We start from the raw sequence: 15,451 nt of genomic DNA on the forward strand, positions 1-15,451 counted from the left end.
AATAGAAACAAATAAATGGTAAATATATGGGGAAATCTAAACAAACACTGATTTTATAAGACTCTTACAATGACATGCAATATGTGAAGTTAAGAAATCAAGAGAGAATTAAAATACAAAACAATAACAAACAAGTCAGGAGGCAAGTAATCATAAAGTATTCTAAGGCTCTTGCTTTGTTCAGGAGAAAAATAAAATTGTTAATTAACTTTAGAATGTTGATATATATATAATACATAAACCTACATACATTATATATTATATACTTATATGTGTACAATTATATGACAGTATATACTATTACATATATTTTATACAATTGTGTGTTATAATATAATAATGCACATATAGTTCTAGAGAAACCAGAAAAATAGAAAATAAGTTTAGTATAAATTCTAAACAAGTGGAGAAAAAAGTGAAATAAGGAGAAAAATATCTTAAGGCAAAAGAAAATAGAAAATAAAAGAAAAAGTCTAGAAAATATGGGTCACAGAAAAGTTAAAATTAGCAGAAATGAATCTAAATAAATTAAAAACCAGGCTGGGCATGGTGATTCACACCTATAATCCCAGCACTTTGGGAGGCCAAGACGGTTAGATCACTTGAGGTCAGGAGTTTGACACCAGCCTGGCCAATATGGTAAAACCCCATCTCTACTAAAAATACAAAAATTAGCCAGGCATGGTGGCACAAGCCTGTAATCCCAGCTACTTGGGAGGCTGAGGCATGAAAATCACTTGAACCCAGGAGGCGGAGATTGCAGTGAGCCAAGATTGTGCCACTGCACTCCAGCCTGGGTGACAGAGCGAGACTTCATCTCAAAAAAAAAAAAAATTAAAAATCAAAATCAATGTAAATGGGCTAAACTCTCCAATTAAAAGACAGAGACTGTATTAAGAACTCAATCATGGCTGGACATGGTAGCTCACACCCGTAATCACAGCACTTTGGGAGGCTAAAGCAGATGGATCACCTGAGGTCAGAAGTTTAAGACCAGCCTGGCCAACTGCCAACAATGGCAAAATCCTGTCTGACTAAAAATATAAAAATTAGCTGGGCATAGTGGTGTGCACCTGTAGTTCCAGCTATTTGGGAGGCTGAGGCATGAGAATCACTTGAACCCAGGAGGTGGAGGTTGTGGTGAACCAAAATTGCACCACTGCACTGCACTCCAGCCTAGGCAACAGAGTGAGAATCTGTCTCAAAAACAAAAACAAATCTCAATTATATACTATTTATAAGAGGCAAAAAAAAAAGGTTGAAAATAAAACAATGAAAAAACTAGACAAATCCCAACAAAGAGACAGCTGTCAGACTGAGAAATATTAAGGCAAAAAAAAAAAAAAAATGCTATCAGGAAGATACAACAATTCTAAACTTGTATGCAACTAATAACATGCATTCAAATACATAAAGCAAAATTTAACTATTAATATTCACCAAAACACATCAGTTAATATACCAAACATGAAAGAATACAGTACCACTTATTGAGCACTTATTGTGGGTGCTCATTTCCAAAAATAATTTTGCTTAATCCTTATATCAAGCAGGTACCATAATTATTTCCATTTTATACATAAAGAAATCAAGGATTAGAGAACTTAAAGAATGTTCTCAATATCACATAGCTAGTAATGGTAGAACTGGTATTCTAAGTTTAGTCGATCTAGCCTTATAACTCAGAACCTTAAAGTGGGTAGAACACAGAAGTATAAGGTTAGCACAATACTGCTAAATAAAACTTGCAGATGGCATTGGGGAATTTGTTATAAATAGGTGATTTCCAGCCAACAGAATGAAATTCTGGAAAAATGTCTTCTCCCTATACAGGAGAGTGTTCAGAACAAGGAAGACATGAGGCAGGAACAGGGTCCAAGGCAGAAGAATTGGTGCCATAATAGGGTACAGAGTACGTTCACAGGGACTTATAAGAACCAGAACTGGACATCTCAGTGGAGCTAAATCAGCAGCCAGAGTATGTTGGTGTCAAGCTCAAGGTTATGGGGTTATAGCTAGACCAAAGTCCTGTTTCTCCAGTGTAAGATGGGCCTGGTGAGTGGAAGATAAGACTGAGCCTAAGATGGGATCAAATGGTTCCAACTGTGAGAAAGAAACATTAAACATGGGCTTGTACTGAGACTGATCTCAACAATACATAGAATAGTACTTTATAAATTTTTGCAGAAGTGAGTTAAATGCAAGAGAAACCCTGTGATTCTATCAATGTCAAAATCTTTACAAATTTGTTCCCCAGGATGTGTGTGCTTCTTGTGTCCCCCTTGCTAAGGGTACAACTTGGGTCATAAAGTAAATAGCTTCCATCATAGAAAAGTCTCCCTGAAATGATGCCATGATGGTGTTACAAGGTTGGGCTCATTAATGAAAAGTAGCAATTTCACACAGAGCCAGCATGGGTGATTTCCAGTCGTGGAATGATTTGGCCTTAGCAGAGTCATCAAAACTCTCTGGGGTCATTGAACTCAAGTATGCGTTGAGACATGGTTTAGCTTGGAAAGCCACCTTAACATGCTTGGAAGATCATGGTCTAAGTCCCTGCATAAAAATAATACTTACAAGGGGTGTCTGAAATTATGCTCTAAAACCAATTTACCACATAATAAATAGGTCTCATAAACAAACGTATGACCTGGCCCCTACAACTTCTCTGATCCCATATTCTACCACCCTTTCATCTTCTCATTCCCTCCAACTCATTGCACACCTTTCAGTTCATTGACCCTGCCAAAAACTCATGCACCTCGGGTTCTTTGCATGTGCTATTTCCTCTCCTTGGGATGTTCTTCCAGATGGCTTCATAGCTCACTCCATTCCTTCAAGCCTTTGTCCAGTGTCTCTTCATCAGCAAGGCCTTCCCTGACAGCTCTGAATAAAATAGCAACCCCATCCATGCCATCTGCATCCTGACCTTTTCCATTCCTTTCTCCTGCTGTATGTTTCTTTACAACACCTACCACCATCTACAGGGCTGCTAAATAGGGGAGTGTGGATTGGGCCTGGGGTAGGGGAAGAGTGACAGGACAAAGTTTTCTTTTACACTCACCAAGTGCCCACAAACTGTGAACCAGCCATGTTTACTGTCAGGGAGGCCACGTCTCTAATTTACACAAAAACAACAAATGGGCTGTCAGATACCCTGACCATCTACTACATTATATGTATCCTTGTCTATTTGTTTTTATCTGTCTCCCTGTACAGAAAAAAAAAAAAGTTAACCTAGCACTTCTAACTGCTGTCCTTCAAAAGGCCTGTTTACCAGGTTGGCCCTTGGCTGGCATCAGAGAATTTGGAATTCCAGAGGGTTCCCATTTCCTGTTAAAAGTGACGCACTGTTCCATACTGTTTGTACAATGTGGTTTATGCTGAACATTTGCTTTCCTACTGAGACGCTAGAGTTTTCGTGCTAAGAAGAGGGTGCCTATGTGACCAGCCCCCCAGTGCCCTGGGCACTGATTTCTGATGAGCTTCCCTGGTACAGAACATTTCACATGTATTTTTTATTTTGTTTTGTTTTGTTTCTAGAGACAGAGTCTCACTCTGTCACCCAGGCTGTAGTGCAATGGCGCAATCTCAGCTCACTGCAACCTCCACCTCCTGGGTTCAAGCGATTCTCATGCCTCAGCCTCCCGAGTAGCTGGGATTACAGGCACCCACCATCATGCCCAGCTAATTTTTGTATTTTTAGTAGAGACGGGGTTTCACCGTGTTGGCCAGGCTGGTCTTGAACTCCTGACCTCAGGTGATCCACCCACCTCGGCCTCTCAAAGTGCTGGGATTACAGGTGTGAGCCACCGCGCCCAGCCACATTTCACATGTTTTGTCACAATCCATTGCTGGAGGAATTAAGCCTGTCCTGTGTGACCGCTGGGAGAGGACTCATGGACGCTTACACCTGGTTTCCTCTGGACTTTGCTCCATATGCCTTTTCCTTTTGCTGATCTAGTTTGGCATCCTTTCACCATAACAAATCACAGTGATGAGCACCACTGCCATACTGAGTCCTGTGAGTCCTCCTAATGAATCATTGAACCTGGGAGTGGTCTTGGAAACTCCCAGCGCACACCCCCAACTAGGGTGTCTGCTTCGTGAGGTCAGAGGCACACTCTGCTTTGCTCACTGCTGTGTCTCCATCTATTAGACACCTCTTCTGCAACCGGACACTTGGTCTGCTCCACTTGCTGTAGCAACCAGCTGTGTATGGCTTCTGCATGGCTCCACGTGGCACAATCCAGCAGTGCTCCTCTGATAGCCACACCTGTATGACAGCAGACTCTGTGAGACCCTCTTGGTGCCCACACCACCCAGAAGTACAGGAAAGTTGCACTTGGTGCAAGCCTTTGACCAACAGGAGATGGGAACCAGCCATAAGGGCTTCCTCTGTTCTCTCCCAAGTGGACTTTTTTCAGTCACATCTTTCCTACTTCTCCAGTGACAGCCCCATGAGACTGAGCAATCCATTGCACTTGATAACAAGCAGCGGCCATGCCAGTGACCCTAGGTGACACTCCCTAATAAAGTCATAGCACATGCGCTTTTGCCTCAGACTCTGCTTTCTAGGGATAGCATACCAAACCCAGAACAATGCCTATCCCATCAGCGGGGCTGAAGGAGTAGTTGTTGAAAGAATGAATACCTTAATTTAATGAATTCCTAGATTGGGAAAAGGGTTGTTTCTGGCAGCCTCTAGGTATTTCCTGTTCTGATGTAGTCTCCAGGTTGGGATGGGGTAGGAATAGATATTTGTTTGCTATATCCTACTTCATACCAAATAAAGGAACCAAGGTGGCTTACAGAGATGAATATAGTAAAACAGATTTTTAAATAAGGAAATCAAAGCAAAAGGAAATAAGGTGAAAATATAAGATGAATTCACTTAAGCACATGAAAAGCATCCTTAAAGCCTTGCAGGAGGTAGGCTGGAGGGTTGACTTAGAGATTCCCACACCAAAAGCAAAGATGAAAATCTCAGCATTATTATAATGCCCCTCATTGTTCAAAGTATGAAATACAAACTAATCAGCAGAATAAAAGCTTTTGACTGGGTGTGGTGGCTCATGCCTGTAATCCTAGCACCTTCGGAGGCTGAGGCAGGAGGATCACTTGAGGCCAGGAATTAGAGACCAGCCTGGGCAAGATAAGGAGAACCTGTCTCATAAAAAAGAAGGAAGGAGGGAAGGAGGGAAGGAAGAAAGGAAGGAAGGAAGGAAGGAAGGAAGGAAGGAAGGAAGGAGGGAGGGAGGGAGGGAGGGAAGGAAGGAAGGAAGGAAGGAAGGAAGGAAGGAAGGAAGGAAGGAAGGAAGGAAATAATAGTTTTCCTTTGTGCAGGAACCTGAGAGAAATTACTCCCCAATAAAGGGGAAAGCATGAATGGTAATGGACAACACTTTCAATATATCCTACAACAAATACAAAGACCTATTTTTTGCCCCAGTTTCTTATAATGTCCTTCAATCATGGCCAATATGAAAACAATTCTACAAGGAGTCAGTAACGTCTAAATGCATACACTCTCTGATGTCTGGTTTGATCCAGGGACAAAATTGATAAGAAATAGGTAATGACTCTTTACTACTTAGGAGTTGTGGGCCACTCTGAAAATCCGATTATAGAGGCATGTCAGAAACATGTCCTGAAAGAGATAACACATTTTCTGAGTCCCAGTTCCAGTTCCCGGGAAGTCCTGCTGTACTGATATATTATCCTGGCATTCCATTAGAGCGGAATAATAACAATAACAACAGTGACATTCATAATAAATGATAATAATAAGAGCAGCAACAACAAACACTTATATAGTGCTACATAACAGGTTTGTTTTTAAGCACCTGGATGAATTTCGTAAACTCCGCCCCAAGGCACACACTAATTTTTCTTGAGAAAGTTGTGCAGATTTTCTTTCCTTAGGCAATGAGTAGGCATTAAAAAGCCATGATAGGTTCTTTTTTTTTTTTTTTTGAAGGTTTCAAATGTACTTTATTTCTTCAATAATGCCATATCTTTTTTTTTTTTTTTTGAGACGGAGTCTTCCTCTGTCACTCAGGCTGGAATGCAGGGTCGCCACCTCGGCTCACTGCAAGCTCCGCCTCCTGGGTTCACACCATTCTCCTGCCTCAGCCTCCCGAGTAGCTGGGACCACAGGCACGCGCCACCACACCGGGCTAATTCTTAATGGGCACACAGTGCTTTCACTTGGCATCAATCATGAGCTGTTTTTTAAACAATTCAGTATTACACCAGCTGGAATGATTACTGATCTCTTCATTCCTTTGGGGTGACTCTGCTAACAGGGGACAGGTTCCATTCTATTTTGATTTGTGTTGCTACACTTGTCCATACAGCAATACAGAAAGTGGCTCCACTAGCTAATACAGCATTACCGTATTTGTCATGAAAATCAGGTGTACATTTCAGGTGGCTCTGCCTTGCCATTGTTTGCTGAATGCTTCGAACTTGGAGACGACTGAGTGCGTTTTTGACCAAGAGAAACATCGTGAAGGTGAAGCTAGAACTGCAGCAATGAAGCTGCTGCTTTGGTGCAAATTCGCTACAGGTACCCTTGAAGAGCGCTGAAAAAAAAAAAAAAAACCCATGATAGGCTTTTTTAAGAAGTGGAATAAGACAAAGAAACGCTTTTTCAGGAGACTCTGTCTCCTGCAAAGCTAAGCAAGCTGATATGGAAGAGAAGAGAGGCAGGAAGACCTGTGGAGCAGGGGTTACAGCAACCTTGGCACCAAGTAATGCAGACAGGAGATTAAAATACATATATATATGTGTGCATGTATATATACATATATACGTATATGTATACACATATACGTATATATGTATATATGTGTATATACACCACATATGTATGTATATATGATATACACATATATGTATATATGCACGTATATACATATATACATACATAAGTATACACATATATACGTATACATATGTATACGTATACACGTATATGTATATACGTATACACATATAAACGTATATATACACACGTATACATATATACACATATATACATACATATGTATATATACACATATGTATGTATATATACACGTATACATATATACTACACGTGTATACACACGCATATACATATATACTACAGGTGTATACACACGCATATACATATATACTACACGTGTCTACATACGCATATACATATATACTACACGTGCATACATACGCATATACATATATACTACACGTGTCTACATACGCATATACATATATACTACACGTGTCTACATACGCATATACATATATACTACACGTGTCTACATACGCATATACATATATACTACACGTGTCTACATACGCATATACATATATACTACACGTGTCTACATACGCATATACATATATACTACACGTGTCTACATACGCATATACATATATACTACACGTGTCTACATACGCATATACATATATACTACACGTGTCTACATACGCATATACATATATACTACACGTGTCTACATACGCATATACATATACTACACGTGTATACATACGCATATACATATATACTACACGTGTATACATACGCAGATACATATATACTACACGTGTATACATACGCATATACATATATACCACACGTGTATACATACGCATATACATATATACCACACGTGTATACATACGCATATACATATATACTACACGTGTATACATACGCATATACATATATACTATACGTGTATATATACACATATACTATATAGTACATATACACATACACTATATATGTATATATACACATATACTATATGTGTATATATACACATATACACAAATACTATATATGTATATATACACATACACTATGTATGTATATATACACATTTACTATATGTGTCTATAGACACATATACTATATGTGTCTATAGACACATATACATATATACTATATGTGTCTATAGACACATATACAAATATACTATATGTATATATGATATACACATTTATGTATATATGCACGTATATACATATGTACATATATACGTATACACATATATACGTATACATGTGTATACGCATACACGTATATATACACACGTATACATATATACACATATATACATACATATGTGTATACACATATATACATACATGTGTATATATACACATATGTATGTATATACACACATATACATATATACTATACATGTATATATACACATATACATATATACTATACATGTATATATACACATATACATATATACTATACATGTATATATACATATACATATATACTATATATACATATATACTATACATGTATATATACATATACATATATACTATATATACATATATACTATATAGTACATATACACATATACTATATATGTATATATACACATATACTATATATGTATATACACACAGATACACATATACTATATATGTATATACACACAGATACACATATACTATATATGTATATACACACAGATACACATATACTATATATGTATATACACACACATACACATATACTATATATATACACACACATACACATATATACTATATATGTATATACACACATATACACATATATACTGTATAGTATATACACACATATACACATATATACTATGTAGTATATATACACATATACACATATATACTATATAGTATATATACACATATACACATATATACTATATACGTATATATACACATATATGCTATATACGTATATATACACATATACACGTATATGCTATATACGTATATATACACATATATGCTATATAGGTATATATACACATATACACATATATGCTATATAGGTATATATACACATATACACGTATATGCTATATAGTATATATACACGTATACACGTATATGCTATATAGTATATATACACGTATACACGTATATGCTATGTAGTATATATACACGTATACACGTATACGCTATGTAGTATATATACACGTATACACGTATATGCTATGTAGTATATATACACGTATACGCTATGTAGTATATATACACGTATACACGTATATGCTATGTAGTATATATACACGTATACACGTATATGCTATGTAGTATATATACACGCATACACGTATATGCTATGTAGTATATATACACGCATACACGTATATGCTATGTAGTATATATACACGTATACGCTATGTAGTATATATACACGTATACACGTATATGCTATGTAGTATATATACACGTATACATGTATATGCTATGTAGTATATATACACGTATACACGTATATGCTATGTAGTATATATACACGTATACACGTATATGCTATGTAGTATATATACACGTATACACGTATATACTATGTAGTATATATACACGTATACACGTATATACTATATACGTATATATACACGTATATACTATATACGTATTTATACACGTATACACGTATATACTATATATGTATATATACACATATATACACGTATATACTATATACGTATATATACACGTATACACGTATATAGTATATCGGTATGTATACACATACACGTATATACTTAAGAACATATGATAATTTGATGAAAGGAGCTGTGGAGAGGGAAGTTAAATATAGATGTCCTTGCATACATTGCTTTCTTCTGGGCTTCAGTCTCCCCATTTGTAATACAAAGGACTCAAACAGTCTCTGATTCTCCAATAATATGAGCTAGCACTTGGGAGCAGAGGCAGTGTCATAGTGAGTGATGTTATTATGTGTTGATTGATTTAAATTGCTGGCCTTGAGGTGCTACAAGACCCTTCTGAACACAAGGGAAAGATTAAATTACAGTCCTCCAGCTTTGTGGCTGAGTGTCTTTTCTTTATTCATCAAGAAGTTCTAGGGGCCAGACGCAGTGGCTCACGCCTGTAATCCCAGCACTTTGGGAGGCCGAGGCGGGCGGATCACCAGGTCAGGAGATCGAGACCACCCTGGCTAACACGGTGAAACCCTGTCTCTACTAAAAATACAAAAAAAAAAATTAGCCAGGCGAGGTGGTGGGCGCCTGTAGTGCCAGGTATTCAGGAAGCTGAGGCAGGAGAATGGTGTGAACCCAGGGGGCGGAGCCTGCAGTGAGCAGAGATCGCGCCACTGCACTCCAGCCTGGGCGACAGAGCAAGACTCCGTCTAAAAAAAAAAAAAAAAAGTTCTAGAAAGGCTATCATGTGCAGTACCCTGAGCTGGGTACTCTGAAATAAAGACGCAGCCCCTGGCCTGGAAGAGCATCCAGGCTGCAGCCCCTACCCAAGGGGGAAGAGCAATGCCTTCCAGGTGCTCAGAGCCTAGCCTAGGAGACAAACACACAAAGAACCAGTTGGAGACCCGATATGGGTGAGCTGCCTGAGCTTGTGCCTGGGCTCTGGGGGCTCAGAAGAGGGTCTGATGGATTCTAATGCCGCTGCTTAGAAACAGGTTGTTGTTCATTGGAAAACAGGAAAAGCCGTGAAGATGATTTCATTCTCTTGAAAACAAGTTAAATCTTGAAACATGAGGAGAAATGTCACAGGGATTTGAACGCCATTAAAAAATAATCAGGGCTCTTAAGCACATTTGGCTTTTTTATTGCCTATGTTCCAGCAACCACAAACTTCTGTCAAAAAAGAAATAAATAGCCAAATGCCAATGTCAACTTTGAGAGATGGCCTGGTGGGGCAGGAAGAAAAAAGGACAGGGACTTCGTCTAGTCTGTCCTAGGCAAGTTATGACAGCTCCTTGGATTTTAATTTCCTTGTGCATAAAATATCTGTAACTATTTCTGCCCCACTTCTCTCATAAGCTTCACAACTACCATTTGTTGAACACCTATGATGAGGCAGACGCTGTACTAGGAAGTATGCATGTATTTATCATCTCAATTCATCTCCACAGTGTCAGAGCAAGGGCAGGTGGTCATTATCCCGCTGTGGCCAAGGCCACAGAGGGTTGATGTAACTTTCTTTAGTTCAAAAGCTGTGTGGGGTGGAGCTATGTTCTGAAGCAGAGCTGTCTTGCTTCAAAATCTGTGCAACTGAAGCCATCTTTGGGAGTCTGGAACTCCAAGAAAATAAACCTGGTGAATCCACCCTAATTGTGAAGCACCTTGACCACAGGGCTGAGGAACATGCTTGAAGCATGTCCTCTCCTGACCTCGGCAACTCTGCAGATGATACTAACGATCCAAGTGTCCAAAGAAAGACATAGGTTCTGGCCAGGTGCAGTGGTTCACACCTGTAATCCCAGCATTTTGGGAGGCTGAAGCAGAAGGATAGTTTGAAACCAGGAGTCAAGACCAGCCTGGATTCCACCTCTACAAAAAATGAAAGAAAAAAATTAGCCAGGCATGGTGGCACATGCCTGTAGTCCCAGCTATTTGGGAGGCTGAGGCAAGAGGATCCCTTGAGCCTAGGAGGTGAAGGCTGAAGTGAGCTATGATCATGCCACTGCACTCAAGCCTAGGTGACAGAACAAGACCCTGTCTCAAAGGGAAAAAAAAGACATAGGTTCTTAGCACTTGCATCCAGGTCAGCAGGTGCCTGTGAAGTCACAAGTGGATGGAGTTGGATGAAATGTTACCTTCCACCTCCACTGCCCTCTCTCCTGCCTCAACCCCCTCTAATGGGAAGGGGCTGCGCTTTCCAGTCCAACCCCCACCTCTACAGAACCAAACATGCAGGCAGACACACACAGGAATCCTGAATTAGCTCAACCTGCCTCCCAGCTGCTGGATGAGCCTAATTAGACCAAATTAATAATTTATTCAAGCAAAATGAGACATGCCAAGACTCTCCAGGGAGGCTGTAAAATGATAATGCCTTCTTATTAGGAAAATGTGTCAACACCCCATGCAAACTCTGGGTCTGGGATAGAAGCAGGAGGCTTGACTTGATTCACCTTCCGAGGACAGCTCCTGGGTCCTTCCATCTGCATCTCCCCATGTGTGGTATCTCCTGTCTCATTACGCACTCCTCCTCCTTCTTCATCCCCCCTCCTTCTCCTCTTCTTCCTTCCCCAGGAATTCTCCCCCTCCTTCTGCTCCTCCACCTCTCTTCCTCCTCCTTCTCCTCCTTCTTCACCCTGACACCTCATTAACCTGAACTTTCAAATCATTCTCCCCATCAGAAAGGAAAGCCGGATGACAAGCTAATATTTCCATGTCACACACTGAGTGATTCTTACATAAAAATTAACAGGCACTTGACAAAGTCATAATTACTAACTAATGATGCATTATGCAATTTCCATAATTAGTCGTGTTATTGATATTTCCTCCCAACCACAGAGATGGGGGGGCCACCTTTATTTATAGCTAGAGAAACGGCTAATCTGTGTGCAGCTTGTTGAGAGAGAATCTGTAGAAAACAGTTCCCTTCTCACACACACCCAGACCCAGCATCTGCCCTCCAGTCCCCTCTGGAGCTGGTTTCTGTCTTCAGAGCAACAGGAACAAACTGATTAACCGTGAGCAAGGATTAATCGAAGACCTTGGAACATAGCACTGGGGCAAAGTTTTCAGTTATCCTAGCCATGCGAGGCATACCACAAAAGCAGATGTGGAAACTGAAAACTTTCATAGAACTTTGCAAACAGCCTCCTTCACCCCTCATCTCACAGCAATCCTTCTGGAGGCTGCATCTATTAATCCATTTTTCAGGTGAGAAAACTAAGGCTTGCAGAGGTGAAACAATGTGCCCAAGTGCACAGTGGGCATGCGCAAAGCTGGGATACAAATGCTTACCTTCCAGTTAAAAGCCTGGGAGCCAGCGCTGTACGGTGGATTCAGATAGCAAGTTCAAACACTCCCTCCCAGCAGCTCTGCTGTCTTAGGCAAGTTACTAACTTCTCTCAGCCCTGGTTTCCTCCTCTTTAAAATGAAAAATAAAAAAAGCAGAAACAAAAACCATATTACAGAGTGTTGTTATGATTAAATAAATCCCTCGCTATCACATAATTGGTATTACATGTGACATTATATGACCCTATATTACATTACATCACTTGATGTTATGTTATATATCTTTTTGTTTCATTGTTCATTGCTTGTCTTCCTCCCTAGAGTATAATCCTGTGGGCAAGTACTTGGGTTGTTTGCTGTTATATTTCCCTATCTAGAACAGTGTCTGGCACATATTAGGTGCTCCGAGAATGAAAGAATAAATGAAATGCTTAGTACGTTGCCTGGGCCATCGCTGACACTCAGTAAAACAAGTCCCCTTCTTTCCCTGTTGCCACAGGCAGAAGCTTTGCCTGGCTGTGGTCAAGCTGGACAGGGCTTTGATTTCCCTAACATAAACTGGCCTAATTTGAGATGAGGAATCTCACAGGGACAAGACCAAGCCTCCAATCCAATCAGCCACTATTTGTCTGATGACCATCAGCACGGAGATTGCTCTCTGGATGATCACACAAGCGGATGCTGCAGGCCCCTTGTCTTTGCTGCTTACTCACAGGGGGAGAGACTGCAGGTGAAGATCAAAAATAGCAACCACTGGGCAGGGTGTAGTGGTTCACACCTATAATCTCAGCACTTTGGGAGGCCAAGACAGGTGGATGGCCTTGAGCTCAGGAATTTGAGACCAGCCTGGGCAACATGGCAAAACCCCATCTCTACGGAAAAAAATACAAAAATTAGCCAGGCATGATTGCACATGCCTGTGGTCCCAGCTACTTGAGAGGCTGAGGCTGGAGAATTGCTGGAACCTGGGAGGCGGAGGTTGCAGTGAGCCGAAATCGCACAACTGCACTCCAGCCTGGGTGACAGAGTGAGACTCCATCTCAGAAAAAAAAAAAAAAAAAAAATAGCAATCACCACAACAGGTGTGCAAAGGGCTAAGTGAATAGTAGAGATAGTGAGTGACCTGAGATGCTGGGGAGGGAGAGACAGGGACAGTTTGGTTTGATCTAGAAAGGTTTTATGCCACGCAGAGACAGTGAATTGGAGTTCCCAGAATGTGCCATATTTCTGCATCTCCACACATTTGCACATGTTGCTCCTTCTACCTGGGATGCCCTTGTCCTCTTGTCCATCTGCTGAACAACTACTCGACCTTCAAGACTCAGCTCTGATGGAGCCTCCTTTAGAAAGAGTTCCTTGAGCCCTCTAAACACAGATAAGCACTTCCTGTTTATTTAAACTCTGATCACTCTATAGGAAGATGAATTATCCAAATATACACATGCAAGCACCTACTGTATGCAGAGCAGTCTGCTAAGCTTGGTGAAGAACATAATGACTGCCCCCAAAGATCTTACCAGAGTACTCTAGTTATGGGGTGTGGCAGGGGACACAAAACCTACTTTTAGGTGGAAAAACATTAGATTAAATCATATGAAATTGCCATTTTAGTAAGTGATATGGTTTGGCTGTGTCCCCACCCAAATCTCATCTTGAATTGTACTCCCATAATTCCCACGTGTTGTGGGAGGGACCCAGTGGGAGATAATTGAATCATGGGGCAGTTTCCCCCATACTCTTCTCTTGGTAGTGAGTAAGTTTCAGAAGATCTGATAGTTTTATCAGGGGTTTCCACTTTTGCGTCTTCTTCATTCTCTGTTTGCCTGCTGCCATCCATGTAAGATGGGACTTGCTCCTCCTTGCCCTCCGCCATGATTGTGAGGCTTCCCCAGTCACGTGGAACTGTAAGTCCAATTAAACCTCTTTCTTTGTAAATTGCTCAGTCTCGGGTATGTCTTTATCATCAGCATGAAAACAGACTAATACAGTAAGTCAAAATGGCTGAATATTGGTAATTCCATAGGGTACAACCTAATAATTAACAATGCAAGCTTACCTATAAGCAACCTCATTTCCTAATATCTGCACAGCATTTTCACTTTGCAGGATGCTTTCATGCCCATGATCCCATGGAGCCTCACACTCTCTCTGTGCCTTAGGCACTTTCATTTATTTATTTATTTATTTATTTAGAGATGAGGTCTCACTCTTGCCCAGGCTGGAATGCAGTGGCACAGTCCTAACTCACTGCAGCTTCAACTTCCTGGGCTCAAGCGATCCTCCCGCCTCAGCCTCTTGAGTAGCTGGGACTACAGGCGTGCATCACCACACCTGGCTAAGCTTTAGACACTTTTGTTGTCCCCATTTTACAGAACAGAAAACTGACGCACAGGGTCAGTGACTTCCCCAAGGTTCCTGCAGTTAGTAAAAGGCCAAGACAGAACTTGATCTCATATCATCTGAATCCTAATATGATGCTCATGTGTGTTGCTCAAGGTTAAACAGACTACTCATGCTGAAGGGGTTGGAGAAGGTATAGAAGGAGGAAATCAGAAAAATACAGGAAATATCATAAAATTGAGAGTTGTGCAGGGATGGGAACTCATCAACCATTCATTTTGCCAATACTTATTATGCAACTACTAGGTGGTAGGCCCTAAGCTAGACACCAGAGAAACAGAGTTGATCTAGGAAAATAAGGT

At 40.3% G+C, this 15,451-nt stretch overlaps 1 protein-coding gene across 1 annotated transcript; it reads right to left on the bottom strand.

Annotated features, from left to right (window-relative positions):
* Nucleotides 1-6,092: 6,092 nt before the first annotated feature.
* Nucleotides 6,093-6,560, bottom strand: LOC129467246 (cytochrome c oxidase subunit 7B, mitochondrial-like). Its single transcript, XM_055251505.2, has one exon. It carries the CDS (start codon nt 6,508-6,510, stop codon nt 6,280-6,282), a length of 231 nt encoding a protein of 76 aa, XP_055107480.1. The 5' UTR covers nt 6,511-6,560; the 3' UTR covers nt 6,093-6,279.
* Between the last annotated feature and the right edge of the window lie 8,891 nt (nt 6,561-15,451).

Source organism: Symphalangus syndactylus, chromosome 18 (genome assembly GCF_028878055.3).
Source record: "Symphalangus syndactylus isolate Jambi chromosome 18, NHGRI_mSymSyn1-v2.1_pri, whole genome shotgun sequence".
Taxonomy (NCBI): Eukaryota; Metazoa; Chordata; class Mammalia; order Primates; family Hylobatidae; genus Symphalangus; species Symphalangus syndactylus.

What these genes read in the sequence shown, in the direction of transcription:
- LOC129467246 (XM_055251505.2), bottom strand. Translation starts at nt 6,510, where the DNA reads ATGTTTCTCTTGGTCAAAAACGCACTCAGTCGTCTCCAAGTTCGAAGC.